At 41.0% G+C, this 12,141-nt stretch overlaps 2 protein-coding genes across 8 annotated transcripts in view; both read right to left on the reverse strand.

Annotated features, from left to right (window-relative positions):
* LOC131136301 (uncharacterized protein C2orf80-like) overlaps positions 1–3,980 on the reverse strand; it is a 4,274-nt gene extending 294 nt beyond the window's left edge. Inside the window, exons 1-7 of the mRNA XM_058082992.1 lie at positions 3,872–3,980; positions 3,729–3,810; positions 2,677–2,759; positions 2,471–2,564; positions 1,984–2,061; positions 248–335; positions 13–125 (exon numbers count right to left, since the gene is read on the reverse strand). Of these exons, the coding sequence (XP_057938975.1) occupies positions 13–125; positions 248–335; positions 1,984–2,061; positions 2,471–2,564; positions 2,677–2,759; positions 3,729–3,810; positions 3,872–3,912 (579 nt within the window). The 5' untranslated portion in view covers positions 3,913–3,980. The remainder of the gene's footprint in view (positions 1–12; positions 126–247; positions 336–1,983; positions 2,062–2,470; positions 2,565–2,676; positions 2,760–3,728; positions 3,811–3,871) is intronic.
* A 92-nt stretch (positions 3,981–4,072) lies between these two features.
* sgo2 (shugoshin 2) lies at positions 4,073–11,767 on the reverse strand. Of its 7 annotated transcripts, none has more exons than XM_058082117.1 (9): positions 11,594–11,730; positions 11,137–11,261; positions 10,890–11,065; positions 10,024–10,098; positions 9,390–9,457; positions 8,398–8,525; positions 6,007–7,737; positions 4,556–4,625; positions 4,073–4,473 (listed from the first exon to the last, which is right to left on the reverse strand). In XM_058082117.1, the coding sequence occupies exons 2-9, from the start codon at positions 11,219–11,221 to the stop codon at positions 4,368–4,370; spliced, it is 2,439 nt and encodes an 812-aa protein (XP_057938100.1). In that variant the 5' UTR covers positions 11,222–11,261; positions 11,594–11,730; the 3' UTR covers positions 4,073–4,367. The 7 variants fall into 7 exon arrangements, with proteins under 7 accessions (XP_057938100.1, XP_057938099.1, XP_057938095.1 ...); XM_058082116.1 differs by having other exon boundaries at positions 4,556–4,667; XM_058082112.1 differs by having other exon boundaries at positions 4,075–4,473; positions 4,556–4,670; positions 11,701–11,767.
* Between the last annotated feature and the right edge of the window lie 374 nt (positions 11,768–12,141).

The following is a 12,141-nucleotide window of genomic DNA, read 5'->3' on the forward strand; positions in this document are numbered from 1 at the left end:
TTTGCTACTCACGCTGAGGAAGGAACAGGAGGAAGAGGAGAGGGATGAAGAAGATGACGATCGACGTCGTCTGCTGGGAGCTCCGGCCTTCGTCTTCTCAGAGAGCCATCGTTTCAACGTTTCATCTACAGAAGAGGCCAATGTTCTCAACTAAAACGCTTGGTAGTAGGTGACCATGTTACGTCACAACACAACCAATGTTGTAATAACGATAAGCAACACACTACACACTATTTCTGGACTCAACTGTGTCTCCTAGAGTGTCGGACAGCCTTGTAGGAGCTCAGCATGGCCAACGGATGGCAGGAGAGTGTGAAGGGACACACGATTGAAGCCTGCAGTAATGGAAACATTTATTTATTTCAGGAGTACCCAATCCTTTTCCACCGAGGGCCATTCATTCATTCATTCATTTTCTGCTGCTTTTCCTCACGAGGGTCGCAGGGGGTGCTGGAGCCTATCCCAGCTGTCTTGGGGCGAGAGGTGGGGTACACCCTGGACTGGTGGCCAGCCAATCACAGGGCACATATAGACAAACAACCATTCACACTCACATTCATACCTATGGACAATTTGGAGTCACCAATTAACCTAGCATGTTTTTGGAATGTGGGAGGAAACCGGAGTACCCGGAGAAAATCCACACATGCCCAGGGAGAACATGAAAACTCCACACAGAGATGGCGGAATTGACCCCTGGTCTCCTAGCTGTGAGGTCTGCGCGCTAACCACTCATCCACCATGCCGTCCACCGAGGGCCACATAGCAAGGATATAGGCCAGTTTCATTTATTTTGTTGTGTTTTTGAAAAAGGCTAAAAACCACACAGTAAACTCTCATGTATTGAGATTAGTTGGTTCCAGGGCTGCACGGGTAGTTAGTGGTTAGCACGCAGGTTCAGTACGAGTTCAGTTCCACCCTCGGCCATCTCTGTGTGGAGTTTGCATGTTCTCCTTTTTTTTTCCGGGTACTCCGGTTTCCTCCCACATTCCAAAAACATGCTAGGTTAATTGGCGACTCCAAATTGTCCATAGGTATGAATGTGAGTGTGAATGGTTGTTTGTCTATATGTGCCCTGTGATTGGCTGGCGACCAGTCCAGGGTGTACCCCGCCTCTCGCCCGAAGACAGCTGGGATAAGCTCCTGCACCTCTGTGACCCTCGTGAGGATAAACGGTAGAAAATGAATGAATGAATGAATAGTTGGTTCCATGATAAGTGAATTTCTGTAAAGTTTGATTCCTAATTTATAAATATAATATTTTTGTAGTTAGAGCATAGAAAACCTGTTCACAGCCTTCTAAATATGTTTTTTCAAACATTAGACCCTTCTACACATGAAATAACACCACTTATAGTCACCTTTACACTCATATTACCCAATATAGTAGACATAAGAGTAAATGAGCCAATTAAAACATAAATAAGACTCATTTATCTCATTTATCAGATTATTGTGTCTATTGTAAGATAATAAAAGGCCTGTTGTTCCAGTGGTCAAGTCTGATTGTGTGTGACTGACAACTAGTGACCAGGGAAGAACTACAGTACTACAGGATGATTGAAAAGGAACTCCCTGTTTTTTTTAAATACTAAAAGAAGACATGTTCCAGTTGATGCTAAGATGATCAAGAATGGCACGCCATGTAAGATCATTTTTGAGCAGAGTTTGTACACAATGAAAGGAGAGTCCACTTTCCCTTGCTGCTTGTCCAATTGACTTAGAGTAAACATGAGGAGCAAACATTTTGTTAACAACTTGGACTACTACTTGGAAGGATGACCTTCTTTGAGCATCAGCCACAGATCCTGTAGCAATGACTTGGAGTCAGCTTGAACATGTCTTCCTTTAACAGTCCTCCATCTTTGCACTTGAACAACGGACCTCCAAACTTTGTAACTTGTAAAGTGTAGGCTGCAAATGACCCCTATGGTGCACTTTGGACATCCTTGGTTTAATTAATGAATGAAAAAAAACTGTTACCTTAGAGTGCGGGTCTGGGAACGAGGCAACTGGTTTGCACCTGTACAAAGCCAAGATGTCCTCCACTGGCAGGCTGCTCTGGAAGGCAACACGGGACTCATGTTATTGGTTTGTAGGCATACCCAGTGAATAATGAGAAATGTTTAATATTATTTATGACTATTTATGTATTTATTTAGGCTGCACGGCGAACGAGTGGTTAGCGCGCAGGCCTCACAGCTAGGAGATCTGAGTTCAATTCCACCCTCGGCCATCTCTGTGTGGAGTTTGCCTGTTCTCCCCGTGCGTCCGGGTACTCCGGTTTCCTCCCACATTCCAAAAACATTCTAGGTTAATTGGTGACTCCAAATTGCCCTGTGATTGGCTGGCCACCAGTAAGTACAGGGTGTATCCCGCCTCTCGCCCGAAGATGGCTGGGATAGGCTCCAGCACCTCTTTGAACCTCGTGAGGATAAGCGGTAGAAAATGAATGGGTTTGTATGCTTACCATAATGATGCCTGCAAAGGATGACAAGATCATGGCCTCCCGTTGCAAGCGATTGCGATAAAGTGCGGCGCTGACTGGAATGTGGTCCCGTCCACTGTGGCCGAGGGGAAATAAGTTCACGTTTACAACTCCAGGTGGAAGATGCTCAGGGAAATAAAGACTTTGCAGATACTGTAGTAGTTTTGATTAAAATGCTGATGTCATACGTGAAGTCTCTGCTAAGGGTTTTCTGTCCAAGGTCTTTCTCCATCCTAAAAATAGCGACACTGATGGCAAGATCGTAGTGGGCCTGAAATACACACAATCCAAAACACAGCAAGACACATTTAGACAATTAGCAGTCATGTGTGGTGAGGTTCAGTCAAATTCATTCATTCATTCAGCAGAGCATTTGCCTTTTTCCTCTCCAACTGTGAAAAAACAGTCTTAGAAGAATAATGACATCACATTGACATTATAGACACAGGCTGTAGAAAGTCATGGTGTATAATAAATGTTTCTGCAACATTATATTATTGTCGACATGCTGACAAACAGAAGCTGGCAGGCGCCATGATCCAACTTAGTGTGCAGTGATAGCAGGTTTAGTTAATTTTACTTCAAAAAATGTTAAAAATGAGTTGACTCATACATAAAATACATTGAGAATATAATTAAATGGTTTAATGTGTCCTGGGTCTCCCCGGTCACTACACTGAAGGTAAAATTATACTCCAGATGCATTAAGTAGTATATAGGTCAGTTTTCCTCATACATATTGTGGCTAACTATTATTCCCTGTTTGTGTAATATCAGTTGATCAAGCCTATGCTAACATTTAAGACTACAAAATACAAATCTAAAATAAAAGTATAATTCGTGCTGATATGAGATCAATATATATGTATAATATATAATAATGGACTGCATGGTGGATGAGGGGTTAGCGTGCAGCCTCACAGCAAGGAGACCCGAGTTCAATTCCACCCTCGTCCATCTGTGTGTGGAGTTTGCATGTTCTCCCCATGCATGCGTGGGTTTTCTCCGGGTACTCCGGTTTCCTCCCACATTCCAAAAACATTCCAAATTGTCCATAGGTATGAATGTGAGTGTGAATGGTTGTTTGTCTATATGTGCCCCGTCCAGGGTGTACCCCGCCTCTTGCCCGAAGACAGCTGGGATAGGCTCCAGCACCCCCGTGAGGATAAGCGGTAGAAAATGAATGAATGAATGAGTATATAATCATGTAAATTGTAATTAATAACACAAAAATTTTTACCAGGTCATCCAGCACGGTTGAGCATCCTTTCCCAGTGGGGTCAAATGAGTTCTCTCTCAGTTTCTGCCCAATGTATTCAGCCCTAGGATTTGGAAATCAAACAATAAAATCCATGCAGTCATGTTATAATTTAATGTACTTACAGGAGGACCTCAACATCTCTCTTCAGCTGCTGTGCCTCCATCTTGGCACAGATTCTTTATAGCAGCTGCAGATGAAGGTGGCGAGTCGTGCTGAAAGATGCAAACAAAGTACAACGGGTACCAAAAAACATATTCAAAAAAAAGAGTCCATCAAAACTCCTGACGAATGTTTAATGAACAAAAACATACAAACATTACCGTCTTATGCAAAAAAAAAACAACAACAAAAAGTATGCATGTGTACTTACCAGACAGTTCTACACAGGAAATACAGAATGTTTACATGTTAGATAGGTTGTGTGTCCAGCAGGACTGGACTGAATGTGATGACCTTTCCAGGAGAGACAAAAGGCGACGTCTCGGGTGAACAAAGTGAACTGAATCATTGATGATGGAACGACCTCTTGGCGGTCATGTTTACTAATAAACAAGAGTCCAATCTAAACAGCCATCAAAATAAATGTTTGAAACCACACATTTAATAAAAAGTAAAAAATCAGTCTTTAGACTTTCTCTGCTTCTTCTTCTTCTTCTTCTCATTTTTATAAACAGGAGAGCTCAGGAACATGGTGTCTGTAAATTTGTCTCCACGCCTTACTTTGCTGCAAAAAAGACCAAGAAAAAGAAATTCCTATCTTTTTGCCAAAAAAAAAATGGACGGCCATGAGGTAAAGAGACACTCACCTGTTGAGGGCCGGCTCCTTGTAACTGACCACGCCCTTGTGGCGTCTGCTCCTGCCTTGGTTTTCCTGATCTGGAGTGGCAATGGTATTGGTGAGTGACATTAGGACTCGTCCTGCTGCAACACACAACACCAATTGCCTCATTCGAGTTGGACGTCATATTATTCTACTTCTGCGCAAAATGAAGCGACCCCCGCCAGTGTATTTTACACATGATGAACAAGTTATTATGGATCATTATCAGGAATGAAAGATTATTACTGCCAAAAGCAACACTGTCTCCGCCAACAGAACCAAGGCAGACTGCTGGGCGAATAAAGCATGTAAATGTATAAGTTAATATTGCCTATTATATATACCCTACTAGTATTTTCATTTATCAACAATCAACATTGCACAACTTTGCCATATTAACACTTTTACATAAAAAAATAAACTGAAGCAACAATTGTCGTTTTCATTCAATCATTTTCTAGTCTATATGATCATATTTGACTGCTAAATACTATATCTATTAGTTGCCACGAGGTGGCAGTGTTGTCATATTTTGTGGCGACCAATAGACTGATGCCACAGAGCGCTTATTCCTCCTTAAAATATTGTAATAGTAAGGATAATTCATAATGCCGCCTACAGAGAACATACTAACTCCTTATTTCTAAAATCACAAATACTTAAACTTGCTGATAGTTAATCTTCAAACAGCTAAAATAATGCATAAAGCTAAAAACAACCAATGACCTAAAAATGTCATCCAATAATTACAGAAATGGAATTGGATGGATTGAGTAAGGACCTGAAACAATGCACAACGATGAGCCAACTCAAGAAACAATACAAGCAGTTGATGTTTGCTAAATACAAGGATGAAGAGTCTTGAACCAGTCATGATGTGCTATATATATCACTATATTGACACTTACTATGGTACACATTATGTCATTGTATGGTCATATCTGTTCGGTACGTGACAAAAATAAAATAAAAAAAACAACTTATTAGGAAAGCAGGAAGTGAACAAATGTAACAGTTACTGATTGTAAAAGTACCAGATGGAGGGGTAGGATTTAATAAGCTTTGCTTCTTCCTACTCCTTTTGGACATGTGGAACTGTGAACTGATTATGTGATGCATTCAATTGTAATCTGATGCATGTTCAAATGAAATAAAACCATTACCATTACCATAATATAAAAAGGCTAACAGGACTGCTGTGACATCTATGTCTACAAACAATGATTGTTAGTTAGTATTTCATACTGCAATTAATCAATGGCAACATTTTAAAGTGCATGCAGAGACACCGGTGGTTATTTGCTTTTGTAGACCACGCACCCAATGACTATAGGAGACTTATAGGAGAATAGTTCATGGGAGCATGTCCTGTAAATACGAGTTGCGGATGATAACAATACAACATTTCAAGCTCCCTAAATTTCACAGTGCACTCACCTGGAGAAGATTCAGGTGTGATGGAGGGGATCTCCATTGTGACTCCGCGTCCGCCTGGTGATCGCCATTTTGGACTACAGGGCAAAGACTCCGGTTCCGTGTTGGCCACGGAGATGTTCAACCACACCGGCTGCTCATCGGTGATCAGGTCTCCCAGATGTTGACAAGCTGCTTCATCGCCCGTCTCGTTCCGTGTTCTCGTGTAGCTCAGTGCAGCCCAATCTGGTGTCTTTCGCCTGGAGATGACAAACCTCTGTCTGGGATTTCTGGTGTCATCCAGCACAGGCAGTTTGGACACCTTTTGCAGCGGTTTAGAATTGCGATTCTTCGTGGACTTTGACTTGGTCTGTTTGGACTTTGGCGCAAAAATGTCATCCTTTTCAGCATGCAGGTTGGCAGGATTATCCAATAATGCAAATTCTTTAAAGAAAAGATCTTCTGTAGGATCCGGATGACAACCTACAACATCCGCTGGAGAAATATTGCTGTCATAGCAATGTTTGGTCTTGTGTTTCTTGTCCGCGGAGTAATCTTCACATTCATCCTCAACTCTCTTCCTCCTGGATCCACTTGTAACCTCTCTCCTTGCTTTTTGGGGCTTCTGAAACTCAGAGCCTGCAGCAAAGACCTCCTCCAGAGGTGGGATGTTGTCATGGTGTCCACTGCCATGCAAGTCCACCTGAAGGCTTTCCGAGACAGGTCTTCTGTCTCTGCTCAATCGATGTTCCGATTCCTGGGTGGTTCCTTCGCAAGAAATGAAGTCATCAAGTAACTTTTCTGATTCCTCTCTAGCAAGTGCAGTGCGATCCACAGAGATTACAAATGTCCCTCTGCATCTTGTGTTGTGACGCCCTGCAGACATCGCAGCATTATTCAGTGGTTCGTTGGCAGTCGCCAACTCTCCAGGTGAAATTATACCGACTGTTTCCTGCTCGTCATGATCCACCTTGGACCTGCCGCTCTCTGTGTCATGAGGTGACAACACCAGCCTTGTAACTGATGATAGCCTTTTACTTTGCTTCCTGGGCCTCTTAGTAGTGATGGTGAATCTTTTTATTTCTGGGGACTCTTTCTCTGCAGTTAACTTCTCGCCTTCTTTGGATTTGGAAGAAAGGATGTCATTATTGGTGAAAAAATCATCCCAGGCACTACTGACCAAATCCACAGCATCCATCTTGGGCTTGGTGCTTTTCACCTTCTGATGGTCGCCACCTTTAGACTTTGTCATTTTAGGAATACGGGAGGTGGTTTCACTGCAAGATTTGGGTTTTCCTGACTGAGGAGGACTTACTTGAGTGTTTTTAGAGCCTTTAGATGCAAGGTTTTCTTTGTTTTTGTTCCTTGACATTGCACTGTCCTTGAGATTTAACCCCCTCTTCTTGCGTTTTGATTTTACAGGGTTTTTTTCCACCGCTGCGTCAATGGCTATAATCTCAGCAGTGTTAGTACAAGTTAACTCCATGGTTGAATTGAAGACCACAGTGTTTTCCTGTAGTTCTGCCTCCATTACAGAGACACAAGGAGGGATGACATCAGCGGAGTTTGTGGGCATTTCAGCCGCAGTGACATCTGACAATGTTTGACATGGGACAGATGATGTGTTGTCATCGTTGGACTGCGAGAACATAACTGGGAGCTTCTCCGCGTAATTCCTTAAGGAGCTGGACGGGAGAGATGATTTCAATTGGAGGACTTCCTGGTTTGATTGCTGTTTCTCGCTGTTGATCTTTCCTGCAGAGTTGTGGAAAATGATATAAATCACTATTGCCTAGGCTTTAAACACAATACTTTTACTATGTAAGGGCAAATGTATTGGGACATTCCACCAACAGGAAATGAAATATTAAGAACATACTGGACAGTTTCCACTTTTATGGGAAGACTTTTTTAGAGTGTGTCTGTGGGAATTTCCTGTCTGAATCTGACATTGTGACCAGTTGGCTCGCAATTAATTAAATATAAGTATATCATTATATATACACTCCAAATAAGTGTAGGAAATAATCTACAAAGTCAGTGAAATTGCAGAAATACAGCAGAATCGAAGTGATACAAGCAAACAGGCCGTGGCATCAATGCTAAGTTTAAGCCCAGGCCAAGAGAGGGTAGGGGGTAATCATACCCAAGTCCAGCGTGGTACAAATAGCAGAGTGTGACTTTGCCAAAGCTAGTTCAGACTGAACGAACAGTGCTTCTAAGGGCTAGTGGCCTCCTAGTAGTGCACTCCCCTTTTGCATCAACAATCAATCCCAACCTTGTGCACTGGTGTACAGTCATGCTGGCTGAAAAAGAGCCTTCATAAAACAGTTTCAAAAGTGTTTGATAGAACAAATCAAACCCTGAGGTGTGACCCAATACTTTTGCCCATGTGGTGTGGTGTTGCTTCCCAACCGTTGCAATTAGTTGAATTTTCGGATCTGGAGAGGACGCCCCAAGACATGTCATCCTTACAAAAGTCTGCTGGTGTTTCTGGACAGAGGTACACTGAATCCTTCACGACTTCCTGAAGAGCTGGAAGGCTGTGAGGAGGTTTAGGAAGAAGCCTCAGTCAGATTACAGTATAAAATACAGTACACCCCCATGTATCTGTGGTTTGGCTTTTGCGACCCAGCATATTTGCAGAGGTCTTTGCTTTGCTTTAAATTGTAAAGAAATAGGTGTTTTTTGGTGCAGGGTAGTGTTTGTTTGTCTATAGCAGGGGTCAGCAACCCGCGGCTCCAGAGCCGCATGTGGCTCTCCAGTCTCTTTGTTGCGGCTCCCTTTGCAATGCTTGAATATTTTTTAAGCACCCGAGTGGTGAAAATGCACATCTTCGTTATGAGTTTACAAAAATCCAACTTTGTGTGAGACCATGAATGCATCCTGACTGAGTTCTGACTGGTGACTGAATGAGCAGACAGGATGCTATCCAGTTCTCTCTGACAGGTTAACATGAAGGGAAATGAGTAATACTTTGAGTTATTTGAGTTATTAATTATTATTAATGAGTTATTTGACGATTCTAAAAAATAAATTAGAGCTCATTTAAAAACAAAAGTTTATCTCCAGTACTAGCAAGAGTACTCCAACTCGTCTTTTTTTTTTTCCCTCCAATGTTGTTTTAAACATACAACGTTTTGCGGCTCCAGGCTATTTTTCTTTAGTGGGCAAGTGGGTGAAATGGCTCTTTTCATAGTAAAGGTTGCCGACCCCTGGTCTATAGTGTAAAAAAGTGCTGCAACTAAGTCCAGCAGAGGGCGCTGGCTCACAAGATTTTCCAGCAATTACTTAAGATGTTTTGACATGACACGGTATAATTGTTTCTTAGTGTGTAAAAATGAATTTAAAATCTGTATAACCAAAACTTTGATTGATATATAACATATATGGAAAATATATTTCACCTTGCAACTAGTGGTTTGTTAAGATCATCAGCGAGGATGTTGTGGTCGTCAGATAGTTTGCAGACATCCTGTGGGAGATAAATACAGTCACATTATGTCCAAAATATATTTTCATTAATATATTGCATTGATTTTTAAAAAGCAGTCCTACTGTGTCTTATGTAGTCCAACATTATGACATGTTTGCAGAGCTGCAGGAAATTTTCTTGGATATTAATAAAGTATCTATCTGCTAATCTACGTGAGGTCGTATGAGCCTTTGAAAAAAAAAGTATGTGCGAATGTAGCACAAAAACTAAAGATACTACTTCATTTTTAGGCAGCTAAACTGTATTTGTTTAAAACCCTGCTCTTAAATATCACACAACATGTCTTTTAAAGTTAATACCCCCAGGTCTGACTACGTCATGCACAAATATTATAGGAGACAACAAAACTTGAGTCTTGTCACGTTCTTTACATTTCAACCTTTAAAATTACTTATCCTGTGTGTTTCTTGCAGTAAAAATGTGCTGTATTTAGATCCCTTGGGGAGGGGGCGGGGTCTTTTTATAAGCATTGATATTGTTTGTGTTACTGGCAGAAATTCTGGTTACACAATACATTAACACAGAGCATCCAACTTTGTCCTTACGCTGTCATGGAATAATTCTGTCACCATGTCCAAGTGATGCAGCGTGTTGCTGTGCAGATTCTTCAAGATGACAAGCTATGAGGGAATACAGAGTTAAAGAACGGTAAGCTTCTGGGCATTTTAGCACAGAAATGCAACACAGTGGTACATCCACCATCCAATGCCATTAAAGTTGCACCATTTGAAGTTCAAACAGAATGGCTGTTTTGACAGATGAGGAAACACATGATGATAACCACGGAACAGGAAGTGGAACTTATTGCCACATGTAGAAAAGCGGTACACAAGCCTCTGTCCTGGCTGCTCAGTACAATACGAAGCCAAAATGACCAAATTAACAAAAGAAAAACCACAAAATCAGGTGTGTACAATTAAAGATTAATTAGACAAACCACCCAGGCACATGCATGCCTTCATGTCCCTAAACGTCTGCCGTACATCAGTTAATTGTGGAGAACAGAGTTTGGATAACTTATTTTTACCCTTGTACAACTAAGCTTCCCTAGTAGATCATAATTAAAAATTATAATAATTGTATTTGTATGGCACATTTTGTCAATCTCAAAGTGCTACACAGTAAAAAACAGGACATTTTTTTTACTTTGTCTTATTATACATCAGTTAACTCACAGTTTGTGCATACATGTACAGTACAAGAATGTTATGTTAAGAATGGTAAAATGTTCTTAAAACACTGGCGACACACGTATTGAAAGATTTTATGATGGGGACAGTTTGAACCCAAAATGGATTCATATTATTTCTATTGTTTCTTATGGAAAATGTGAGGATTGTGTTTGGCTTGAGATGTTTCACTGCACTTTTTAACTCCCATGTGTGTGTTTTAACACAAAATCTAAACCCACCAGTTTCCTGTGCTTGTACTTTCTGGTGGCTAGCTCAAAGCACAGCGACTCCACTTGCTTCCTCAGCTTGACAATCTCCATCTCCAGCATCATGCTCCTCTGTTTCTCAGCCTGCAGGGCTAGGGCCAGGGCCTTGTTGTTGGTCTTCAGGGAGATCTTGAAGAAGGAGGAGGTGTCTGAGACAAACCAGTTAGTTTTAGGTATAAAACGAAGCACAATGAGTGAAAATTACATTCAAGACACTCACTAAGCATCTTATGTTTAATCTTGGATGCTGCTGCTGAAGCTTGCTTAGAAACCTTGCCAGGCGTCATATTCCTTAAATGCAACATGACTGGCGTTCGCTTGCTTTACATTCACAAAAACAGTAACCTGAAAGACAACAAAACAGTGGCATAGTCAGTAATTTGCGCCTTCAAGCCATCTTGTTTGCTAGTAAATTAGTAGCAGTGTAACTTGACATCAGAAATTCAAAAAGGGTGCGTATTTATTATTCCAAATGGAAGATAGCGGTGGTATAAATGACGGTAACAGTAGCATATATCTTCAACGGGTGTATTTAACGCGATTAAACTACAACCTTTGCTAAAGTGATGACTTTCGTAAATTCAGAGGTCAGATATCAGCGTTATGGTTAGCATTCGATACCATCCTTCGAAACTCATTTAAATTAGCTCTTTTGTCTAACAAAATGTATTACATACTTAACGGTTACGGGTCGTTTTCGAGTGGATTATCTTAATATGAAGCGAAAATGTGAACGATATACGCAATCGCAACAAGCAAATAAAGAATAGTTTTCCTAACAGACCCGTCCTCCGTTTTATTTTTTTGAAAACTAACACACTTCACCGCGCTTCCGGTTACAAGAGTCGGCGGAGCCAATCTGAAAGGCGCCACAAATTATTTTGCTCCTGAGTTTGTCTGCTTAGGCTATGTCTGCCTTCACGACTGCCAGGGGGTTACCATATTTTGTTTCTAATGGTTATAATATTTATGAATTGTATTACTGGTACAGTTCAGTGAAATATTTTCAAAACCTAAAAGTGTATCTTATAATACAATAAATTCCGAATTGATAGAAGATTAATATTAGCTACACACTACTGTTAGTAGTGACACATTGGGTTTCTTATCCAAGTTACTCTATAGGTTCATAAATTATGTTGATATAGATATATAGATATATGTACGTCAACATGTATTTGTATTCAAAGCAGATGACACAAACCATTGCATTCAATCGATCACC

The sequence above is a fragment of the Doryrhamphus excisus genome, chromosome 9 (assembly GCF_030265055.1).
Source record: "Doryrhamphus excisus isolate RoL2022-K1 chromosome 9, RoL_Dexc_1.0, whole genome shotgun sequence".
NCBI lineage: Eukaryota > Metazoa > Chordata > Actinopteri > Syngnathiformes > Syngnathidae > Doryrhamphus > Doryrhamphus excisus.

Excerpts from the sequence above, each read along its gene's own strand:
- sgo2 (XM_058082112.1), bottom strand. The coding sequence starts at position 11,221 with ATGTTGCATTTAAGGAATATGACGCCTGGCAAGGTTTCTAAGCAAGCT. Across the intron at positions 8,526-9,389 it reads AACAAACCACTAGTTGCAAG|CCTTCCAGCTCTTCAGGAAG; the intron begins GTGAAATATATT and ends ACCTCCTCACAG. Across the intron at positions 7,738-8,397 it reads AAATTCAACTAATTGCAACG|GAAAGATCAACAGCGAGAAA; the intron begins GTTGGGAAGCAA and ends ACAACTCTGCAG.